This window comes from Jatropha curcas, chromosome 4 (assembly GCF_041381405.1).
Source record: "Jatropha curcas cultivar XTBG-Jc1 chromosome 4, XTBG_Jcur_1.0, whole genome shotgun sequence".
NCBI lineage: Eukaryota > Viridiplantae > Streptophyta > Magnoliopsida > Malpighiales > Euphorbiaceae > Jatropha > Jatropha curcas.
In genome coordinates this window covers 27,952,244-27,976,033 of record NC_143154.1, presented here as the reverse complement: position 1 = coordinate 27,976,033, position 23,790 = coordinate 27,952,244, and the positions used below count along the sequence as shown (strand labels likewise).

Here is a 23,790-nt window from a genome sequence, read left to right as displayed (position 1 = left end):
AAAATGGTTCTTTTAGATTTGGTTCGTTTCCTTTTTCAGTTTGGTTCAATAAAGAAATTCTCGCCAGATTGATCAAACCGTGTCCTTTATACTGTAAATAGTAATTCTGGTTTTCCATCCTTTATCCCCAATTGTCTGCAATCGTTTACTGAAAGGTACAAGACCATTTCACTATGTTGAATATAATATAGTCATTTTGTTGAGATGCCTCAAATTTGCAATTTTTCTTTTTAATCATCGTAGTTGGTACAACGTATACTGCTTTTTTCCAGAAAGCAATATCTGCATTTTGTTTGTTGCTGGATGAAGCAATGCTTTCTAGTTCCAGCTGCTTGTGGACAGTGATTGAGGATCCTCCTATAAAGTTCACTCTTCCAAACAGAGTGTGAGTGAGGTTCTGATGGCATAGAGTTCTGTCTTGAGAAGTGCATTATCTAGTGTGGATGCTTGTAATAATCAGGAAACTCATTACGGACAAAAACAGAACCAGAACCAGTTGCCGCTCAACTTTTCTTGAGTGGTACATCATAAAAAGCTTATCAAATTTTGATTTTATTGACATTGACAATTTGTTTCAGATATCATTCATTTTTTTGCTCAAGAAATGGGATATTTTGTGCTTTTTACCTGCTGAAGAAGCAGCAGATGCAGCAATTTTGGTAATTTTTGCTTAGTGCAGAATAGAGAATTGTAAGGGAACCGTTGGCGTATGTTTGGCTTGTCTTTGTCTTGCACAACTCGTGGAGAATGTCATCAAAAGAAGCCATTACCACACTAAAAGCTGAATTGAAGCTTTGAATTGCTTAATGCTTATCAAGAATGTCACTGAAGAAGCTAAAACAATGACAGTAACAAGAGCTATCATCATTTAATAAACGTCAAAAAAAAAATTTTTTTTTTTTGGAAAGGTAGCAAATTACAATCAGAAAATCCCACATAAATCCAACAAAGCCTGCAATCAACTCGATTACCCATTGAAAAAATGGCTCCCACCTAAATCTTAAATCCTAAACGCTGGAGAACGCATTAATCTCCACCAGCAATTGACAATCAGGTTGAAACAATGGAATAACAACACTAATCAACAATTTTTTTTTTAAGGTTTTCCTAATCCAAACCCAAGAAATAGTCCTCCTATTTAACAATTTTCACAGCCTTCATATTCTTCGTCAAATCGGCTCTTGATTCCATCTTCACAGGCACTGGTGCAGAGAAAACTAAGTTCCCATCTTGATCATGACAATACACATTCATTTCATAATCATCACTGTTACGAGAATTCCTCGTGGTATTCCTCTCACCTTCACTGCTCTGTGTAGATACAACATTACCATGAGTCTCACTATCACCACCATTAGAGAGCCCCTTTCCTTCTTCAATTTCAATACAATCAGCAGTCTCTCCATGATCGTCACTGGAATCACTCCCATCTCCACTTACAACTGACTCATGAGTGTCGCTGAAAACCTTATACACATTCCCATTCTCATCAAAACTGACAGTTTTCTTCACTCTAGGTTTATCACCATTGCTTTTGATCAAAATCCCACTTCTGAGTTTGGAAATTCTAGGCCTTTCACTAATGGAAACCTCAGGATTTTCATGCTCCTCCTCCTCATCATCATCACCAATGAATTGCTGAAACCCTTCAAGCTCCACATCTTCCTCAACATTATCACAAACCCTAGAAAACCCATGAATTTTGTCAACTCTATCACTCAATTTCTCCACTACTTCCTTTCGATGTCCACTAATATCTCCATATCCAATACTGGCATTACAAGCCCTCGATTTATTGCTATTCCTAACAAATCTCACATTTTTTGCAGGCTTACGAGAATTTACATGGCTTTTAGCTGCAAGCCCATCAATGAACTCCAAAAATCTAGTTATATCTCTGCTAATTGACCTTTTTCCATCTCTAATCATAGGATCACCACCCTACAAACAAAAGCCACAAATTAAGAATCAAAAGGAAAAAAAAAAAGGTTCTCCAAAAAATGGAGAAGGAAGATGATATACCTGAATAGAGTCAAGTTTAAGCAGCAAGTCCATGGCTTTATGAGAAAGAACCTCACAATTCAAACGGGTTCTATTCGAAATAGAGGATTTAAGAGAACTGAAGCTGGATTTGATAAAAGCAAGGTCTTGGAGCTGATTTAGGGTTTTTGATCTACGAACAAGAAAGACACGAAAATGGGTTTGAATAACACGGGCAGCTGCATCTCTAAGAGAATAGGAAGGATGGCAACAATTAATCGAAGCAGAAGAATTAGAAAAATGGTGAAGAGAGGATTCGAGAGTGTTGATTCGTTGAAGAAGAGAGGAAAGAACAGATTGTGTTTTCTGGTCGTCACTTAGCTGTTGAAAATGTAGATTTTGTGGCTGACAATGTAAGTTTTGGCAATGATTTTTGTGGGTGTGAGTTTTGTTAGGGTAAGAAGGGTAGAGATTTGGCAGTTGTTGCTGCTGGTGAAGGAGAGAAGCAAGAGCTTGAACAAGTGGGTCAATGGACAACTGTTGTGGTGGTGGTGAAGAGTGATAGTGAGGTTGGGTGCAGCAATGGTTGTAATGGCAGCTGCAGCTGCAGCAGCAGTTAAGAGTGGTGGCGGTTATGGGGGCGGTAGGAACAGGGTTTTGGAAGTGGTGATAGTGGTGAGGATGATGAGAAGCCATTTTGTTTGCTAGCGAAGGAAATGGGGATCAGACAGAGCAGAGAGGGTTTTGCGAGGGAAGAAGATTGTTAGGGGGACCTTTTGGTTAGTTGGAGAATTAGCCAAAAAGGTTAGAGAATAAAGTTATGGGATTGGATGAACCACAGTTTTGTGTTTTAATTAGGAAATGACAAATATTAATGTGAGAACCCAATCCAACTTCAAACCGAATCAAATCGATTCAATCTATGTTTGAGGTGAAACCATTTTATCTCGATTTTAATAAAAAAATCAAATTTTTTGTTTTAATTCAATGTTGGTAATCAAAACCATGATATCAAATATATTTTAATTTAATTTAATTTAATTAATTGAACTAAACTATATTGATTTATTTCGATTTGATTCAATAAGTCAAAAAATAAGGATTCATCAAACTTTTAAATAAAATTTAATTTTTATTCATTTGGTTCAATTTAAATTTAAGTAATTGAATGCTGAATCCTAGCTAGTTGTACCACTCCTTTCACTATTTAAGTATAAACACTAGATTCTTTTTTTCTTTTGATATTAATATGACATGGAAAAAAAACTAAATAAAATTACAATAAATGACTTAATTATTGAAGCTTAAATAATTATTAGCAAACCAACAATATTTACAACTTAGCATTTCACTATGAATTATCAAAGTACAAAAGGCCAAATAAATGTCGCTTGACTGTTTGTATTATTATCTATGGTTTCATATTGTTCTGTAGGCCGCACTACCTTGACAACGAGTCATGGATGTCTCGAACTTTTGACGACCCCTTTGTACTACCACGTCATTGTCGCCCATACTCGATAGGATTTTTATTTTTTTTCTATATTTCCATTTTTTTTATCCGCAAATGTAACATGATAATTTAATTCGACAGTTTGATGAAAATTCTTATAATTAATTCAGAAAATTTAAATTTGTAATTTCTCACATTTTATATAAGCGATAAAATCAATAAAACCATACGAAACCAAACCACACATTAATAATTTACTAATTTAAAAACACTTTATAATTTTTATTTATAAGTTAGATAAGTAAAAATTAATACTTGTAAAAATATTTAAATTGTATAAAATTAATCATATATGATATGATATAACTAATAATGCTATAATTTTATTTTATAATATAAGAGATATGTAATATATTAAACCCCTATCCTAGGTGTATCCCAAAGTATTTACAAGACATGAATCAAACCAAAATAAGAATTTTTTTTTTATAGAATATCCTTCAAACCAAAAAAAAAAAAAAACAAAAAATAGATTATTTTATCGATTATGAATTAGCAAAATATTTTGATTTGCGATAAATATTATTAACAGACTATTTATAACATTAGAATTATATATAATTAAATGACTACTTATAAAATTAACATAGTCAAACATTTATAAATCATGTAATTTTTTTTTAGGTATGTATAAATCATGTAATTTAATATGGTAAAAAGCTAAAAATATATATATATAAATCGCCCGAGAAGAAGTACACATCTTGAGCAATAACCCGCAAACAAAGTCGCTACAAATGGACGATTGTAAATTAAGATATCAGATTAAAATATCATACTTCCTTCACACTACTCTACAAACAAACGCTCTCGAAACCACTACAGTCACATCTCATCAACCAACCAAAATATGACACATAATCAAAAAGTTGTCAACCGATCCGAAATGTCGCCAAGTGGAAATAAAAAATATTATCAAAAGCAGATTAACAGAACCTACAGCTTTAACGGTGGTGAGAAAACGGCCTCGTGATTTGATCGCTGTCAACGTGTATCCTTTCACGAAAATATTTCCATCCTTTTATTATTTTTACGTTTGAATTGAATGATTCAATCTCCGGGTCACAGGTACGTCCTGTCCCATCCCATCACTCACACTATAAGAACTCTCCTGCAGGTTGTCACTGATCAGCGATCACAGAGTGAGCGAAGCAGAATTGAAAGGGAGAGGGAAAGAAAATGGCAACCAACACTTCACATTTCTCTGCAACTACGCATTATACCTCTGTTTCCCGATTTGTAGATTTTGGTTCCAGCAGTGGAAAGTCGAGATCGAATCTGTTTTTGGTTCGAAGTTTGAGGCCGCGGCCTGTTTCGCGGTCGTTTTCGGTTAAGAATGTGTTTAGCGAGCAAAAACAGAAACTTAAAGATCTGGTCGCTGGAGAAGGTGCTGGTTTCTTTCATTTCTGTTATGTTTTTCTTCTCTGGTGGTTTTTTCTTTAGCATTTTCTGGTTTTCTGAATGTTATGAGTTTTGTTTTTCTGGTTTTTGAACGTTGCGAGATTTTGAGTTATAATTTACTGTTCTATTTCTTCTTTTGTGGATTTGGATGGCGGTTTGCTGCTGAGAGATCTTCGGTTTGTTTATTTTTAGCTGTATTTGTTTGTGTTTGTGCTTGAATTTTTGGTGTCAATAGTGAAGTAGGATATCCACAGTTTTCTCGTAATCGTATAGTGTTGAAAAAGAATTGTGCCCCGCCATCTACTGAGCTAGCATGGAAAAAAAGGTACTGCAGATCCAGTTTCTTTTGTGAAAAAGAGATGGCTGGAGGAAGAATTGTAAATAATCTAAACCTGTCTACTGGCTTTTCGTTATGTTGTTAATTTACTAAATCATGTATTTTCTTTTCTTTTTTGGTGTATGGGAGGGGTGCTAGGTGGTTCTTTTTATAGAAAGAAAAGAAGTGAATAGGTTGGGGTGATGTTTTTTTTCCATTGTACTGCAAGGTACTTATATCTTATGCTACAGTTAATTGAGTTTCTTATATTTTCTTGTAGAGATGCCAAGTGGTCAGAATCCTTCCACTGCAGATGCCTCGTCCATTGCCGCAAGTATCAAATACCATTCAGAATTCACACCAGCATTTTCTCCCGAGAAATTTGAGCTTCCACAGGCCTTTTTGGCTACTGCACAGAGTGTTCGTGATGCTCTTATTATAAACTGGAATGCAACATATGAGTACTATGAGAGTTTGAATGCAAAACAAGCATATTATTTGTCAATGGAATTTTTACAGGTTTTTTCGTCATCTCCTGCTTTAATTCCCAAAAAGTGAGAATTCATCATCTGCAAAGCATTATTATTTCATCATAATATCTGCTTTTGTAGGGAAGAGCATTGTTGAATGCAATTGGTAATTTAGAGCTGACTGGCACTTATGCAGAGGCCTTGACCAAACTTGGGCACAATTTGGAAAATGTGGCTCGTCAGGCAAGGGACTTTTAACTTTCTTCAGTAAAATTGCTTGTATTGTGTTATTGATTATTGGTAGTAAAATTTATGATTCTATCTGTAAGTGTGTGCATTATTGTACCCATATGGTTCAAGATGTGTTTTTAGTTGCTAAATTCATTGGTCAAATGGTCATAGGAGCCTGATGCTGCCCTTGGAAATGGTGGTCTTGGACGACTTGCCTCCTGCTTTCTGGACTCTATGGCGACATTAAATTACCCTGCATGGGGTTATGGACTAAGATACAAGTATGGCCTATTTAAACAGCGCATTACCAAAGATGGTCAAGAGGAGGTCGCTGAAGATTGGCTTGAGGTATTTTTTTTGTTTCCGGTGATTCCTAAAAATATGTTGTGGTCCTTTGAAGCTGAGATTTTTAATCTATTATCTTTCTGAATTTTGTTATTCATATTTTTCTCCTTTTAGATGGGCAATCCCTGGGAAATAGTGAGAAACGATGTTGCATATCCTGTGAAATTTTATGGCAAGGTTGTTTCTGGATCGGATGGAAAAAATCATTGGATTGGAGGAGAAGATATAATGGCTGTGGCACATGATGTCCCTATTCCAGGATATAAAACTAAAACAACGATTAACCTGCGACTTTGGTCAACTAAAGCTCCAGCAGAATATCTGGACTTGTCTACTTTCAATTCTGGGGAGCACACCAAAGCATGTGAGGCCCTAGCAAATGCTGAAAAGGTGTGGATTTGTTCCTAAATATTTTATTGTTCTAAATGTTCTTCTTCCGCGTGTTCTTTTCTGGAAAACAGTATGAATGCTAGGATGATCTGTATAATACTTTCGCTTAATATTAGATTTGCTATGTTCTCTACCCTGGGGATGACTCTGTGGAGGGCAAGATCCTCCGGTTGAAGCAACAATACACCTTATGTTCTGCCTCTCTCCAAGATATCATTGCACGTTTTGAGAGAAGATCTGGATCAAATGTAAAATGGGAAGAATTCCCGGAGAAAGTCGCGGTGCAGATGAATGATACTCACCCCACACTCTGCATCCCAGAGCTGATGAGAATCTTGATGGACTTGAAAGGATTAGGCTGGAAGGAGGCCTGGAATATTACTCAAAGGTATTCCTTTTTCCTGGTTGTTTTAACTACATATGCAGATTTTCCACTTTATTTTTATTTTTCTTCTTTTTTGATAAGTTTCATAATGAAAGCCACCTTCACTATGCTTAACTTCAAGCATTATATCGAGTAACCTCACATTCTGCTGGTTATGTACCAGAACTGTGGCGTATACAAACCACACTGTTCTACCAGAAGCATTGGAGAAATGGAGCTTGGAGCTTATGCAGAAACTGCTACCACGACATGTTGAGATTATAGAAATGATTGATGAAGAGGTAATATGGATACGTTAAACAAAAAACATATATTTCTGCAGTGTGCTTATCTTAACTTTAATTTCTGCCCTTCTATATTTTGCAGCTGATACACACCATTGTTTCCAAGTATGGTAAAGCAGATCCCAACCTGTTGGAGAAAAAACTGAAGGAAATGAGAATATTAGAAAATGTAGATCTGCCTGCCTCTTTTGCAGATTTAATTCCTAAACCTAAGAAAAGCTCAATTGCTAATGTCACTGAAGAACCTGAAAGCAAGTTGGTTGACAAAGAAGATGAATCAGAAAGCGAAAACAAATCCAAGAGCAAAGGCTCTCAGAAGAAGGAAAAGATGGTGGTAGAATCACCTCCAAAACTCCCAAAGTTGGTCCGGATGGCAAATCTCTGTGTGGTTGGTGGTCATGCAGTAAATGGAGTTGCTGAGATACATAGTGAAATAGTGAAGGATGAAGTGTTTAACGCATTTTATGAGGTGATTTCATTTTTATTTGATCACAGTAAAATGCAGATTAAATGACTTCATTACACCTGAGGGATTTAACCATTTAAGTTCCTTTCCAAATGATTGTTAAAAGTGCTTGTAATTTGACCTCTGTAATCTAATTTTTCACAGCTGTGGCCTGAGAAGTTTCAAAATAAAACTAATGGTGTCACTCCAAGAAGATGGATTCGTTTCTGCAATCCAGATTTGAGTAAAATTATCACTGAATGGACTGGCTCTGAAGAATGGGTCTTGAATACTGAGAAGCTGGCTGACCTAAGAAAGGTAATCCACCATATTCAAATTTCTTAGTCTCTCAATTGGTGGACTGTACACACTCCCTTTCAATAAAACACTCAACATAGTTGGGAGCACAAATGCATGTCATGTCTTGATATCAAAATGTAGCTCTAGCTTATGTCAGATTTTTGCCTCATATTTGGCTGGTTATTCTAGAATTATGCTAGACATCTCTGAAAAACTATATGGTTCTTAAATTAGTTGTTTTTAATTAATCAATTGTAAATGATCACTGAATCATCTTGGTTATAATCCCTACTATGCAGCTAAATCAAATTTTTGAAAATTGTATGCAGTTTGCAGATAATGAGGATCTTCAAGCCCAGTGGAGGGCAGCCAAAAAAGGCAATAAAATGAAGGTCGCAGCACTGATCAAAGAAAGAACAGGGTATTCTGTCAGTCCGGATGCTATGTTTGATATCCAGGTAATTTTTTGCCTCTCCAGGCTCCTGTTAATGTGACAGAATGTAAGATATCGAGTACTTTATCGAAATGAAGAAGTTACACGAAATTTGAGATGAACCCTTTACCCATTTCTGCATTAGGGGAAGAACATGAGAATTCTATGGAAGGAATGGACAACAATTAGGAATATATATGTTCTTTCTTTTCATGCTTTCATCTGAAATACCATTTTATATATAGTTGATAATGGTTATTGTGTTCAGGTGAAGCGCATTCATGAATACAAGCGACAACTGCTGAATATTCTTGGAATCGTGTACCGCTACAAGAAGATGAAAGAAATGAGTGCCGTAGAAAGGAAAGCAAGCTATGCTCCCAGAGTTTGTATATTTGGAGGGAAAGCATTTGCTACATATGTGCAAGCCAAGAGAATTGTGAAACTTATAACAGATGTTGGGGCTACAATTAATCATGACCCTGAAATAGGTGATTTACTTAAGGTATGGCTTGAATGCTAAATATTTCTGCTAAAATTTCATTGCACTCCAAAGCATTTTCACCGTGAATGTACAGTAATCACTTGCAATGATTTACATTCTATCCCTAAACAGAAGTATCATACGTCGCCTTTTCCTTTTAAATTTTAGGTTATTTTTGTCCCGGATTATAATGTCAGCGTTGCTGAATTGCTCATTCCTGCAAGCGAGCTCTCACAGCATATCAGGTAATTCAGTTTTCTCTTCTTTCGCAAAGCAGTTATTTTGCAATGAATGGCTGTATCCTAATTTCTCTTTCTTCTTGTAGCACTGCTGGAATGGAAGCCAGCGGAACCAGCAACATGAAGTTTGCAATGAATGGTTGTATCCTAATTGGAACATTAGATGGGGCCAACGTTGAAATACGACAAGAGGTTGGAGAAGAGAACTTTTTCCTTTTTGGTGCTAAAGCTCATGAGATTGCAGGTCTGAGGAAACAAAGGGCAGAAGGGAAGGTATGCCGAATGATACGTATATTGTTATCTTTTCATTTATCCGGAAAACATTTCAGGCCTCGACCGTATGAAGGAGGCTATGGTTTACAAAACAATAGTAACTTTTGCTAACCTCTTAATATAGTTTGTTCCGGACCCACGTTTTGAAGAAGTGAAAGAATTTATTAAAAGTGGTGTTTTTGGGTCTTTCAATTATGACGGGCTAATGGGATCCTTGGAAGGAAATGAAGGTTTTGGTCAAGCTGATTATTTCCTTGTTGGCGAGGACTTCCCAAGCTACATAGAATGCCAAGAAGAAGTCGACAAGGCATATTGGGACCAGAGGGTGAGTTGCTTATTAAAACACAATATGAAATTCTCCAAACTTTTCCATTCTGAAGATTTGAGGATTGATTCCGATATTTCTGTTTTTCTGTATGCATTGCCAAACATTTAAACATTTTCGTAAAATCCTTGCCATTTTCCTGATGTTTGTAACTACTGGTGGCAGAGATGGACCCGAATGTCAATTCTGAATACAGCAGGATCATACAAATTCAGCAGCGACAGGACGATTCATGAATATGCACGTGATATTTGGAACATTCAACCTGCCATATTGCCATGCTAATGACTAGCAGTTGCAGAGTTGGCAGTGCCACGGCTTCAGGAAGATTGAATGGTCTTTCATCCTTAGTCTTCCAAGTTTTTCCTCCACAACCACCTCTCCTGTCGGGGAAGACATGTATAAAATAAAATTTTCTTCCAATGTAAAGGAAATCGCCGGAAATAAATGTGGTTCTAGTAGCCAAGTGCAATAAAACAAGTTGCTCCATAAGCATGTAAGAAATGTAATTTCAAAAATTTCGCCAATATCATGAAGACGAAAAGTTGTAATCGTCATAAAAGCTACTTAAATAAGATTCACTCGATAGCTTAGATAAACCACAAATCAGGCAATCACTCCTAATAAATTAAAAAGTAAAGTGAAAACAAATACTGAATATATACGTGTATACAACAATAATATTAAATTGTTTTTGCATCATACTGGCTGCTCTTCATTTCAGAAACAAGAATGGTTAAAGGAATCTGAAAGCTTCAGAGCGTGTTTCTTAGAGAAAAACTGTTTTCATTTTCTGTTATTTAAGAAAGCAGTTTTTTTTTTTTTTTTTTTTTTTGAAAAATTAAAAACTAGAAAATAAAAAATGAAAAATGTGTTCGGCAACAATAGAAAGTTATATTTTAATTTAAAATTTTTTAAATATTTTTCTTAGCTTTCATAATTAATAAAAGAAATAAAATATTATAAAATAAATTTAAAATTTTTTTATTTTTATTATTGATTATTTATGATAATAATATAAATTTTATCATTTTGTAAAATTTTTTAAACATAAAGGATATAATATATATGTAATAATAAAATTAATTATATATTAAAGTATTATGTTATTTAAATATTTTTTATTTTTTCAGTAAAAATATTTTATATACAAAATTATTTTTAGATGTTATAATTTAATTATAAAAATATTATTTTTTAAAAATGAAAAACGATTGGAAAATATGTTTTTTTTTTTTTTTGTTATAAAGACATATTCTCTATCTCTTTCGAGGATTTTTTTTTTTTTTTTTTTTTTAAGGTCTTCTCAGGATCCATTTTTAGAGAGATGCTGGCATGATGCAAATAAACACTACTATATATAATAATAATACTCTCTATACATAAATAGAGAGTTTTGTTCTCGTAAAAATTATCTTTTATTTTTATTGCATTTCATAAATTTATAATTTGTACTTCAAAATGAATAGTTTAATATTGAAGACATATATACAATTTGATATTGATGTATTATTAATTTATTATGAAAATTATATAGTTTGTCATAAAACTAAATGAAGTGATAATTACTATAATTTTTAAAATGTTAATTTTAATTATATAGTAGAATTTATTTGGTAATTTTATTTAAATTATTATTAAAAGAATTATTTCTTTAATTTTACAATTTAAAAATATCATTTTTAAATATTCACTAAAACAAATGAAATTATGAAAATACATCATAGACTATCATTCACAGTGAAAAGAAAAAAAATCAACTTTCAATAAATTTAAAATTTGATCAATTTAATTTCATATTATTTTTTAAAATATTAGAATAGAATCATGATTTATAATATTAAATCTATCATTTTAAATAAATTAAATATCATGCATTTATTCAATGAATTTAAAATTATAAAATTTTTTATATGTTGTTAAATTTTAACTAAATAACCAATAATAATAATTGAATTAAATTATAAATTTATAATATTATTTTATTTTTGAATATTCATGTGAATTGTTGTGTATTCATAAAATGAAATCGAAATTAAAGTTAACAATTAAAATTAAATAAAAAACTTAAAATTAAATTAATTATTAGGGCTTGTTTTTGTTATAACTAAATATAAAATGTTTCTAAATATAAATTGTCACATTGTAGGGCTGGGAATAGAACTCGGACAAAATGACCTAAATGTACAGGTGCAACCAATCAAACTATCAAGGAGATTTTTTACTTAATTGAGTTTAATCGAACTAATTTTTTAAACAAACTGAACTGAATTATTTTGACTGAATTAATTTTGATCGCTAGCCATCGAAACTATAGAAAATGACAACTTAATTAATCAAATTTCGTGATAAACTGATTCTAACCGAAATTATTAATCACTTCTTAATCAAAGTAAACACTGAAATATTTTTTTATTATCAATCTAATCAAAACCATGTAGTTTTAAGAATCAATTAATTTGATTAATTTAGTTAAATTAACTTTTAACCGAATCTTTAACTAATTGCCAAAAATATATTGTTTTTTTAACTAAACTTTTAATCAAACATTTATTCACCATATTAAATCAATTGAATTGGCCAAATTAATTGAATTTACTGAATCGAATGCTAGCTCTTACTATTTCAAAACTTATGCATAAAAAATTTTATGGTCCGGAAGGGGCCGCCACTTCGTCCCTGATTGTGATAAAAAATAAAACTTGAATATTTGAGGGATAAATGTTATTTTAGAGCGCAGTTATTACAATCACTAAAGTTTCGAGCATTTTATATAGTTAACCTTTTTTTTTTTGTTCGGTTAATTCAATACGAGGTGTAGCATCCACATTTATTATATTTTTACTCATTAATTTTGACAATTTTGAGTTAGAGTAGAATTATGATAATAAAAAGTTATAATTGAGGTGTGTCACTGACAAAGTTGGATTTGAAGGTATTTTTATGGTTTAGCTTAAGTTAAGCTATTCCGACTGTCGTTTCACAGAGGTGAAATATCATACTTCCGTCACACTACTCTACAAACAAACACTCTCAAAACCACTGCATTCACATCTCATCATCCAATGCAAATTTGACACGTAATTAAAATAAATCTCAATCTATCCGACATATCGCCAAGTGGAAAAAACAAAAAAAATCATCAAAAATATATTAACAGAATCCCATAGCTTTAGCTCATTCGATTGCGAGAGCATCTATTGGTTACGCTCGTCTCCCAAGTGTGAGATGTGATACCTGACCGTACTGCTGAAATTTATCATTTGTGTTAATGAAGTTTGGATTTTTTCCTTTAAAAAAAAAAAAAAAAATCCCACAGCTTTAACGGTGGAGATAAAACGGCCTCGGCATTCGATCACTGGCAACGTGTATCCTTTCGCGAAAATATTACCGTCCTTTTATTATTTTTACGCTTGAATTGAATGATTCAATCTCCGGGTCACAGGTACGTCCTGTCCCATCATTCACACTATAAAAACTCTCCTGCAGGTTGTCACTGATCACCGATCACACAGTGAGCAAAGCAGAAGTGAAAGGGAGAGGGGAACACAATGGCAACAAACACTTCACATTTATCTGCAACTACGCATTGTACCTCTGTTTCCCGATTTGTAGATTTCGGTTCCAGAAGTGGAAAGTCGACATCGAATTTGTTTTTGGTTCGAAATTTGAGGCCGCGACCTGTTTCGCGGTCGTTTTCGGTTAAGAATGTGTTTAGTGAGCAAATGCAGAAGCTTAAAGATCTGGTCGCTGGAGAAGGTGCTCTGGTTCCTTTCATTTCTGTTGTGTTCTTCTACTCTGGTTGTTTTTCCTTTAGCACGTTCCGCTTTTTGAACGCTATAAGTTCCTGAGTTATAATTATATCTTATGCTCCAGTTAATTGAGTTTCTTATATTTTCTTGTAGAGATGCCAAGTGGTCAGAATCCTTCCACTGCAGATTCCTCGTCTATTGCCGCAAGTATCAAATACCATTCAGAATTCACATCAGCATTTTCTCCCGAGGAATTTGAGCTTCCAAAGGCCTTTTTGGCTACTGCACAGAGTGTTCGTGATGCTCTTATTATAAACTGGAATGCAACATATGAGTACTATGAGAGTTTGAATGCAAAACAAGCATATTATCTGTCAATGGAATTTTTACAGGTTTTTCCGTCATCTCCTGGTTTTATTCCCAAAATTTGAGAATTCGTCATCTGCAAAGCATTGTTACTTCATCACAATATCTGCTCTTGTAGGGAAGGGCTTTGTTGAATGCAATTGGTAATTTAGAGCTGACTGGCACTTATGCAGAGGCCTTGACCAAACTTGGACACGCTTTGGAAACTGTGGCTCGTCAGGTAAGGGGTTTTTAGTAACTTTCTTCAGTAAAATTACTTGTATTAACTTTTAAGTTGATCTTGATTTGATATGTTCCCATTGCTATTTTGGAATGCCTCATGCAAAGCTTCAGTTACAGATTGAAACGTTTGGAAAAATCTTACAATTTGTTTCTTTATTTCAGTGGCTAAAAAGTAGTTTAATTCCTTTGTTAAATTTCTTCAGTAATTACTTTGATCTGGTATAGAGTATATGCCAATGGTTACCGAAAAATTTATGATTCTCTCTGTAAGTGTGTGCATATTTGTACCCATATGGTTCTAGATGTGATTTTAGTTCCTAAATTCATTGGTCAAATTGTAATAGGAGCCTGATGCTGCACTTGGAAATGGTGGTCTTGGGCGACTTGCTTCCTGCTTTTTGGACTCTATGGCGACATTAAATTACCCTGCATGGGGTTATGGACTAAGGTACAAGTATGGTCTATTTAAACAGCGCATTACCAAAGAAGGTCAAGAGGAGGTTGCTGAAGATTGGCTTCAGGTATTTTTTGTTTCGGGTGATTCCTATAAATATGTCGTGGTCCTTTGAAGCTGAGATTTTTAATCTATTATCCTCCTGAAATTTTTGTTAATCATATTTTTCTCCTTTTAGATGGGCAATCCCTGGGAAATAGTGAGAAACGATGTTGCATATCCTGTGAAATTTTATGGCAAGGTTGTTTGTGGATCAGATGGAAAAAATCATTGGATTGGAGGAGAAGATATAATGGCTGTGGCACATGATGTCCCTATACCAGGATATAAAACTAAAACAACCATTAACCTGCGACTTTGGTCAACTAAAGCTCCAGCAGAATATCTGGACTTGTCTACTTTCAATTCTGGGGAGCACACAAAAGCATGTGAGGCCCTAGCAAATGCTGAAAAGGTGTGGATTTGTTCCTTAATATTCTATTGTTCTGAATGTTCTTCTTCCGCATGTTCTTTTCTGGAAAACAATATGAATGCTACTATGCTAGAATTATCTGTATAATACTTTCGCTTAATATCAGATTTGCTACGTTCTCTACCCTGGGGATGACTCCGTGGAGGGCAAGATCCTCCGGTTGAAGCAACAATACACCTTATGTTCCGCTTCTCTCCAAGATATCATTGCACGTTTTGAGAGAAGATCTGGATCGAATGTAAAATGGGAAGAATTTCCGGAGAAAGTCGCAGTGCAGATGAATGATACTCACCCCACACTCTGCATCCCAGAGCTGATGAGAATCTTGATGGACTTAAAAGGATTGAGCTGGAAGGAGGCCTGGAATATTACTCAAAGGTATTTCTTTTTCATGATTGTTTTAACTACATATGTGGATTTTCCCTTTCCCTTTTATTTTTTCTTTTTTGATAAGCTACACATTCTAATACACAAATGCTTGCCTCTTTATACCCCATAAAAAATTCAGAGAGTTTTTTTTTCTTTTAAAAAATTCCCAATATGCTTCTTTTTCTTTTTATTATTGTTACTTGAAGCCACCTTCACTAAGTTTAACATCAAGATGTATATCCTGTAACCTCACATTATGCTGGTTATGAACCAGAACTGTGGCATACACAAACCACACTGTTCTACCAGAAGCACTGGAGAAATGGAGCTTGGAGCTTATGCAGAAACTGCTACCACGACATGTTGAGATTATAGAAATGATTGATGAAGAGGTAATAAGGATACGTTAAACAAAAATGATATATTTCTGCAGTGTGCTTATCTTAATTTTAATCTCTGTCCTTCCATATTTTGCAGCTGATACACACCATTGTTTCCAAGTATGGTAAAGCGGATCCCAACCTGTTGGAGAAAAAACTGAAGGAAATGAGAATATTAGAAAATGTAGATCTACCTGCCACTTTTGCAGAGTTGATTCCTAAACCTAAGAAAAGCTTAATTGCTAATATCATTGAAGAACCTGAAATCAAGTTGGCTAACAAAGAAGATGAATCAGAAAGCAAAAACAAATCCAAGAGCAAGGACACTCAGAAGAAGGAAAAGTCGGTGGTAGAATCACCTCCAAAACCACCAAAGTTGGTCCGGATGGCAAATCTCTGTGTGGTTGGTGGTCATGCTGTAAATGGGGTTGCTGAGATACATAGTGAAATAGTGAAGGATGAAGTGTTTAACTCATTTTATGAGGTGATTTCATTTTATTTTATCACAGTAAAATGCAGATTAAATGACTTCATTGCACCTGAGGGATTTAACCATTTAAGTTCCTTTCCAAATGATTGTTTAAAATGCTTGTAATTTGACCTCTGTAATCTAATTTTTCACAGCTGTGGCCTGAGAAGTTTCAAAATAAAACTAATGGTGTCACTCCAAGAAGATGGATTCGTTTCTGCAATCCAGATTTGAGTAAAATTATCACTGAATGGACTGGCTCTGAAGAATGGGTCTTGAATACTGAGAAGCTGGCTGACCTAAGAAAGGTAATCCACCATATTCAAATTTCTTATTCTCTCAATTGGTGGACTGTACACACTCCCTTTCAATAAAACACTCAACATAGTTGGGAGCACAAATGCATGTCATGTCTTGATATCAAAATGTAGCTCTAGCTTATGTCAGATTTTTGCATCATATTTGGCTGGTTATTCTAGAATTATGTTAGACATCTCTGAAAAACTATATGGTTCCTAAATTAGTTGTTTGTTAATTAATCAATCTTAAATGATCACTGATCATCGTGGTTACAATCTCAGTACTATTCAGCTAAATCAAATTTTTGAAAATTGTATGCAGTTTGCAGAGAATGAGGATCTTCAAGCCCAGTGGAGGGCAGCCAAAAAAAGCAATAAAATGAAGGTCGCGGCACTGATCAAAGAAAAAACAGGGTATTCTGTCAGTCCGGATGCTATGTTTGATATCCAGGTAATTTTTTGGCTCTCCGGGCTCCTGTTAATGTGATAGAATGCAAGATATCGAGTATTTTATCGAAATGAAGAAGTTACACGAAATTTGAGATGAACCCTTTACCCATTTCTGGATTAGGGTGAAGAACATGAGAATTCTATGGAAGGAATGCACAACAATTAGGAATATATATGTTCTTTCTTTTCATGCTTTCATCTGAAATACCATTTTATATATAGTTGATAATGGTTATTGTGTTCAGGTGAAGCGCATTCATGAATACAAGCGACAACTGCTGAATATTCTTGGAATTGTGTACCGCTACAAGAAGATGAAAGAAATGAGTGCTGTAGAAAGGAAAGCAAGCTATGCTCCTAGAGTTTGTATATTTGGAGGGAAAGCATTTGCTACATATGTGCAAGCCAAGAGAATTGTGAAATTTATAACAGATGTTGGGGCTACAATTAATCATGACCCTGAAATAGGTGATTTACTTAAGGTATGGCTTGAATGCTAAATATTTCTATAAAATTTCATGGCACTCCAAAGCTTTTGCCCTAAATGTACGCTAATCACTTGCAATGATTTACGTTCTATCCCTAAACAGAAGTATAATACATCTCCTTTTCCTATTAAATTTTAGGTTATTTTTGTCCCGGATTATAATGTCAGCGTTGCTGAATTGCTCATTCCTGCAAGCGAGCTCTCACAGCATATCAGGTAATTCAGTTTTCTTTTCTTTCACAAAGCAGTTATTTTGCAATGAATGGCTGTATCCTAATTTCTCTTTCTTCTTGTAGCACTGCTGGAATGGAAGCCAGCGGAACCAGCAACATGAAGTTTGCAATGAATGGTTGTATCCTAATTGGAACATTAGATGGGGCCAATGTTGAAATACGACAAGAGGTTGGAGAAGAGAACTTTTTCCTTTTTGGTGCTAAAGCTCATGAGATTGCAGGTCTGAGGAAACAAAGGGCAGAAGGGAAGGTATGCCGAATATTGGTATCTTTTCATTTATCCGGAAAACATTTCAGGCCTCGACCGTATGGAGGGGGCTATGGTTTACAAAACAATAGTAACTTTTGCTAACCTCTTAATATAGTTTGTTCCGGACCCACGTTTTGAAGAAGTGAAAGAATTTGTTAAAAGCGGTGTTTTTGGGTCTTTCAATTATGACGGGCTAATGGGATCCTTGGAAGGAAATGAAGGTTTTGGTCAAGCTGATTATTTCCTTGTTGGCAAGGACTTCCCAAGCTACATAGAATGCCAAGAAGAAGTCGACAAGGCATATTGGGACCAGAGGGTGAGTTGCTTATTAAAACACAATATGAAATTCTCCAAACTTTTCCATTCTGAAGATTTGATGATTGATTCCGACATTTCTGTTTTTCTGTATGCATTGCCAAACATTTAAACATTTTCGTAAAATCCTTGCCATTTTCCTGATGTTTGTAACTACTGGTGGCAGAGATGGACCCGAATGTCAATCCTGAATACAGCAGGTTCATACAAGTTCAGCAGCGACAGGACGATTCATGAATATGCACGGGATATTTGGAACATTCAACCTGCCATATTGCCATGCTAATGACTAGCAGTTGCAGAGTTGGCAGTGCCACGGCTTCAGGAAGATTGAATGGTCTTTCATCCATAGTCTTCGAAGATTTTCCTCCACAACCACCTCTCCTGTCGGGGAAGATATGTATAAAATAAAATTTTCTTCCAATGTAAAGGAAATAAATTGATGGAAATAAATGTGGTTCTTGTAGTTAAGTGCAATGAAATGGAATATGTAAGTGGCAAAAATAAAAAAGAAACAAATGTGAATAAAGTTCAAAATTTTCATTTCTGTCTCAAAAGTTGTTCTACTTTGTCTTTCATTTTGGTTAACTATGCAAAGCTCTTGCTATACCATTCCCACGTGGAAACCATATGCAAAGACCTGCAATACATTTGAATGAAACTGATTGTTTGGCGGCAGTGCAAGCAGTTTAAGGGAATTTTTCTTATTCTTCTTATATTGGCTCAGTTCTCTCTGACATACAAACTCCTTTGTAAGAGTTTTCTTCGTTATCTTTCTTTTTTTTTTTTTCTATAAGAAAATCAGCGAATCAGTTAACTCATTTCTTAGTTTGAGCATTTGATTCTATGGACTTGCTAGATAATCATCCATCTTTGATTCATGATATTACTTATTTTTTATGCTAATTAAAAAAGAAAAAAAAAGCTGCATACTTGTGCTATGCACAAATAATCTAAGTTTTTTAATATTTAATTCAAATTTTATATCTCACTTTTTATTAAAATTTTTTTTAATATTTATATAGTTGATCGTAGATAAATAATTTTAAAATTTGCAATGTTCAAATTTAATTTAACAAATATAGTTAAACATTTTATTAATTCTAGTAATGATATTAAATCATTTTTAAAAAATATATGATAAAAATGTTATAAAATAAAATATTCTAGTTAATTATATTTATTTATATAATTAAATAAAATTTTATGATTTTAAAATGGTTGTAGTGGAGAAATTTTTATTGTGCTAATTATTTACTTAATCATTTATTTATTTCAATGATTATTATGTCTTGACATTTATGTTTTTCATTTATTCACAAATTAATTTTAATAAGCCTATGTGGCATAATCTAACTAACATTTTGGCAATTCACTTAACAGTCAACACCCTCTAAGGGAAGACAAGCTAAAATCTCAATAACGAAATTATTATGTTTTCAATAAACAAATATGTATTAAGAGTTAAGCCAACATCATAAAAGTGAATAAAATTGCAGAACTTTTTTTTTTCACCAGAGAAATTACTAGAAGTATAAAAAGGGAAAAACTTTAGTTTTTCATCTTGAATTTTCCAGGTCTTGATCATCAAAAACAAACGCATATGCTCCCAATTACCGCACAACACACTGCTTTAAAAGACACAAACCACTGGCAAAACGAAAGCTAGAAGAGAATGAAATTAGATACCCCAATAGCCCTAGCCTAACGATAGAACTCTTGGTCCCCCAACGCTGCATCTCAATTTCACACAAGAACATCTGGTAGGCAGAGAGAATGACAGAAAATGTTGCAAAAGGATTCTAGGATTACCATGAGACTGCTAAATGAATGCTAGATAACTATACTGAATGTGCCTTTCTATAGAGTCAACAATAACTCATGAAAGTCAGTTATCCAAAGAAGTAATGGTGCAAAACCGATCGACATCTTTCGAATTTTGACTTTGTAGGACTGAATCATAAAAAGTTACGAAGTTCTGCCAAATTTTCTGTTTCGAATAATTTTACATTTAGGTGGCAGCAACCATTCTTATTCCGTGTTTCTTCAGCATTATAGCATGCTTGCGTCCTGAGAGATGGAAGTTGTATACATTCTCGCTATTGCACACAACATTACAAATTGCACATATTCTGATTGCCTCCACTGCTGCCCCACCTTGAACAATTTTTCTTCTCTTTGTCTCCAAATCTTCTGCAGGTCTGGCTACTTTCTTCTTACCCTTTTGGACATTGCTAGTTTTAACATTATCAGGTTCTTTTTGTGGCCCAATAAATGGGTTAACTGGCACTGATGAATTAGCAGGGCCAGCAGCAGCCTCTTGTAACTTTTCCAAGTTTTTCTTGTGTTTCTTTCCCAATTTATGCCGGTCAAGTACTTCCTTGCTATTACAATCCACCTGACAAACTTCACAATAGGCTGATTGAACAACCTTTGTTTTCTTTTCGCGCCTTTTCCAAGTGCCATTTGCCTGAAGCTGGGCTACCCAGTTAGCCCACTCAGCGGAACCTGGAAGTGCAATTGCCAACTGTTGCGTTCCATCTTGAGGTATTGTGGCACTCTGCAGATACAACAAGACATTAATGTCTCATGAATTATATATAATATAGCTGTTACAAAAAGAGATGCAAATATATATATCAGTAATTTTTTTTTTTTTTTCCAAGGGGGTCAAAGCCATTGAACAAAAAGAAATGTATCATCTTCCAAGCACAACCTGATCATCAGAGACAAAAATCAATTTGGAGTCAAATATGGATTAGCTCTCAAGGGTCAACGACATCTTGAATCAACTTTTTTACTTCATTTCTCTCACTACATGACTAACCCCAAGCAAAGAGCGCCTTTGCACTTATTCTTGGTGTCTATCATATATAACTTCCCATTGATAGATTAGTTGTTGTGTTCTTACAAATCCATATCACCTCCCAAAGGCTAGTCATGTTGTTGATTCACACAAGCAAATAAATGATTTCAATCAAAATGTGAAACAAATAGTTCCAATAATTAAATGCATAATTTTAGAAGTAACGTCGGCCAATTAATGAAAACCCAACTCTAGCTTTCTCGTTAAGCAATATAGAACAATCCATGCCACTCCCACCACAAAACAACATTTTTTTTTTTTTTTTTGCAGTACAAAGTCAACTTTCATCCTTTAAGTTGGTGAGTTTGATAAAAGAGGACGGTGTATATCATCCATGTAAAAATGTGTTCATATGTTATGATGCATTCATCAAGAAACATGCTAACAATGAAATTCTAGATATAAAATTCGGAAATGGGCCTATCCATGCTTGCATAAAAAAATTGCATGTAAACATTCGACACTGTTTATATTGAAATGGCCACATTATTAGACCCTAATTGACATGGCAATGATACTCTTTCTGCAAATAAAACCAGATTAAAATGATCCATTTATCGATAAGAGTGTGACAAAGTTTACTATTTGAATATTATTAAAACAAGAAAAAAAGGCATATTATTCAAGACATTATTTTAGTCTTTCAGGTTTCTTTCTATATTGCTAAAAAATGCTCAGCATCACTCCCACCGGAAAATGTTGATATCGACAGAATCTTCCGTCACCCAACAATAAGATATTACTAATTTCATTTCATAATCCACAGTTCACATCAAAAACAAAATAATCAATACTAATTCCACTCAGAACTCAATCACTCAATATAAAAACAATAACTTAAAAGGGAAAAAAAAAAAGTAAAAGAAGACCAACCACTTACAGCAGCGCCTCCGTATCCAGCCGGGTCCGAACCATATTGCCGAACAGCCTCTTTCGCAACCCAATTTTGGAAATTCTGATCCAAATAATAACTAGTGGAGCCGGGCTGCACCAAGGTCGAGGCTTGAGCTTGTGGCAAAGTGGTTAGCGTGGGGTAGGCGTCAACACCAGGAGGTGCAAGAGCGGTGGTGGCGGCGGCAGAGGGGTCAATATAGCCATGAGGGAGTTGCTGGAGAGGGAATTGAGGATTAGGGTTTTGGGAAAAATAAGAGAAATAAGAGTCTATTAGTGGTGGATTAGAATTAGGGTTAGGGATTGGATTCATTTCAGGTGGACTTCTCCTGAATTTTCACATGTGTATCCTTCCAGTTTGCGTTAAGTACAGAAGAGAGAGAGAGAGAGAGGGAGAGTTGTGGGCTTTCTCTGATTTTACAGTAGAAGAAGAATCAAAAGGCAGAGAGAACAATTAGAACTTTCTCTTTCTTAACCTCTTTGGGTACGCAGACAGACATGGTCCAATTAAAAGCCCATTCTGGTCCATTTGGCGTCCGAGTTTTTTTTTTTTTTTTTTTTCATTCTCTTTTACACTCTGTTTGGGAGAAAGGAAAGAAAATAGGATTGGAAAACAATGAAGCAAGATAATTTTTTCCTTATTTGGAATAAGGATGTAAAATTTCCAAGGAAAATTAAAGGCAAAATTCTTCTGGATCCGCTGTATAATAATCTCTCTAAATTAGAAAAAAATGGGAGAGAAATGGAAGGAAAATGTTATTGTTTACCGGAAATTACGAAAATAAATAAGTCTAAATGGTAAATGGAGTTATAAATGATAAATAAATCAAGTCCAAATTCGATTTTGTTTTAATGAATCAAACCTTAACTCGTGTTTGATAATACAAAAAACAACATTGATTTTTGAAATAGAATAAAAAGAAAATAAAAATTAATAATGAATGATTATCTTTAATGTTGTCTTAAATTCTAAATTATTTCACAACTTTAAGTTCTAACTAAAACTTAATGTGTGGGATAATTACTAATTTTTTTTACAAATTTTTAGAATACAAAGCCAAAAATATAAGAAAGGCATAAACAGTTGATTTCCTACTTAGAGAAAAAGGTTAAAATAGGATTAATTAGTCAAAAATCAATCTTAAAGCGACTAATTTAGCAATTAGAGAGACATTTTTAAACTAATATTTTCAAATTTGAGGGCCTGTGATATTATAACATTTATAGTAAATTGTGCTCAACTTCCATGCCTGTGTGCCAATTCATGTCCAGCTTAACAATGTAAGCTTCTTAGTAAGATGTGAGCCACAAGGAACATACACACAGTATTCTTTCCAGCCAGAATATATAAAAATAAAAACAAAAGAATTTTCAGGGGAAGCACATGGCTTCAGAGATACTTAATCATGAGGATTTTCTCATATCTTTAATATGCCAAAAAGTTTTGTATTGTTGCCTTTTTATGCTTACTAGTTAATTTACATCACATCAAAAGCTTGGTTTTCCTGATAGCTAGGCAGGCAGGGAGTCTCATGCCATTGAAAATTACTTGTAACTTATAAAAAGAGAGAGAGGGAAAGAGAACTCAAGGGCAGGTAAAAGGATATTTTGTTAGGATTTTAACTTCATTTCTCTGAGTTCTCTCTTCTACTTCAAAATTTGTGTTACCCCATTAGGCATTTCATGTCTAATTTTTACTGA

General features: G+C 34.2%; 4 protein-coding genes across 4 annotated transcripts; 2 read left to right on the top strand and 2 right to left on the bottom strand.

Moving 5' to 3' along the window:
- Positions 1-867: 867 nt before the first annotated feature.
- On the bottom strand, positions 868-2,786 carry LOC105644136 (calmodulin-binding protein-like protein). The gene is made up of 2 exons (XM_012229406.4): positions 2,023-2,786; positions 868-1,941 (listed from the first exon to the last, which is right to left on the bottom strand). The coding sequence occupies exons 1-2, from the start codon at positions 2,674-2,676 to the stop codon at positions 1,135-1,137; spliced, it is 1,461 nt and encodes a 486-aa protein (XP_012084796.1). The 5' UTR covers positions 2,677-2,786; the 3' UTR covers positions 868-1,134.
- A 1,761-nt stretch (positions 2,787-4,547) lies between these two features.
- Positions 4,548-10,376, top strand: LOC105644137 (alpha-1,4 glucan phosphorylase L isozyme, chloroplastic/amyloplastic). Its single transcript, XM_089720414.1, has 15 exons — positions 4,548-4,880; positions 5,491-5,729; positions 5,822-5,923; positions 6,083-6,259; positions 6,371-6,646; positions 6,763-7,034; positions 7,195-7,312; positions 7,398-7,784; positions 7,926-8,078; positions 8,390-8,518; positions 8,762-8,998; positions 9,146-9,222; positions 9,303-9,489; positions 9,614-9,814; positions 9,980-10,376. The coding sequence occupies exons 1-15, from the start codon at positions 4,673-4,675 to the stop codon at positions 10,097-10,099; spliced, it is 2,883 nt and encodes a 960-aa protein (XP_089576540.1). The 5' UTR covers positions 4,548-4,672; the 3' UTR covers positions 10,100-10,376.
- Positions 10,377-13,120: 2,744 nt separating this feature from the next.
- LOC105644138 (alpha-1,4 glucan phosphorylase L isozyme, chloroplastic/amyloplastic) lies at positions 13,121-18,889 on the top strand. Its single transcript, XM_089720551.1, has 15 exons — positions 13,121-13,573; positions 13,720-13,958; positions 14,051-14,152; positions 14,499-14,675; positions 14,787-15,062; positions 15,187-15,458; positions 15,724-15,841; positions 15,927-16,313; positions 16,454-16,606; positions 16,920-17,048; positions 17,293-17,529; positions 17,674-17,750; positions 17,831-18,017; positions 18,133-18,333; positions 18,499-18,889. Exons 1-15 carry the CDS (start codon positions 13,366-13,368, stop codon positions 18,616-18,618), a joined length of 2,883 nt encoding a protein of 960 aa, XP_089576677.1. The 5' UTR covers positions 13,121-13,365; the 3' UTR covers positions 18,619-18,889.
- Positions 18,890-20,121: 1,232 nt separating this feature from the next.
- LOC149497166 (zinc finger RNA-binding-like protein) lies at positions 20,122-22,548 on the bottom strand. Its single transcript, XM_089719897.1, has 2 exons — positions 22,079-22,548; positions 20,122-20,892 (listed from the first exon to the last, which is right to left on the bottom strand). Exons 1-2 carry the CDS (start codon positions 22,400-22,402, stop codon positions 20,344-20,346), a joined length of 873 nt encoding a protein of 290 aa, XP_089576023.1. The 5' UTR covers positions 22,403-22,548; the 3' UTR covers positions 20,122-20,343.
- Between the last annotated feature and the right edge of the window lie 1,242 nt (positions 22,549-23,790).

Excerpts from the sequence above, each read along its gene's own strand:
- LOC105644136 (XM_012229406.4), bottom strand. The coding sequence starts at position 2,676 with ATGGCTTCTCATCATCCTCACCACTATCACCACTTCCAAAACCCTGTT. Across the intron at positions 1,942-2,022 it reads TTAAACTTGACTCTATTCAG|GGTGGTGATCCTATGATTAG; the intron begins GTATATCATCTT and ends TTTTGTTTGTAG.
- LOC105644137 (XM_089720414.1), top strand. The coding sequence starts at position 4,673 with ATGGCAACCAACACTTCACATTTCTCTGCAACTACGCATTATACCTCT. Across the intron at positions 9,223-9,302 it reads GAGCTCTCACAGCATATCAG|CACTGCTGGAATGGAAGCCA; the intron begins GTAATTCAGTTT and ends TTCTTCTTGTAG. Across the intron at positions 9,815-9,979 it reads AGGCATATTGGGACCAGAGG|AGATGGACCCGAATGTCAAT; the intron begins GTGAGTTGCTTA and ends TACTGGTGGCAG.
- LOC105644138 (XM_089720551.1), top strand. The coding sequence starts at position 13,366 with ATGGCAACAAACACTTCACATTTATCTGCAACTACGCATTGTACCTCT. Across the intron at positions 17,049-17,292 it reads ATGCTATGTTTGATATCCAG|GTGAAGCGCATTCATGAATA; the intron begins GTAATTTTTTGG and ends TATTGTGTTCAG. Across the intron at positions 18,334-18,498 it reads AGGCATATTGGGACCAGAGG|AGATGGACCCGAATGTCAAT; the intron begins GTGAGTTGCTTA and ends TACTGGTGGCAG.
- LOC149497166 (XM_089719897.1), bottom strand. The coding sequence starts at position 22,402 with ATGAATCCAATCCCTAACCCTAATTCTAATCCACCACTAATAGACTCT. Across the intron at positions 20,893-22,078 it reads CTGGATACGGAGGCGCTGCT|AGTGCCACAATACCTCAAGA; the intron begins GTAAGTGGTTGG and ends TTGTATCTGCAG.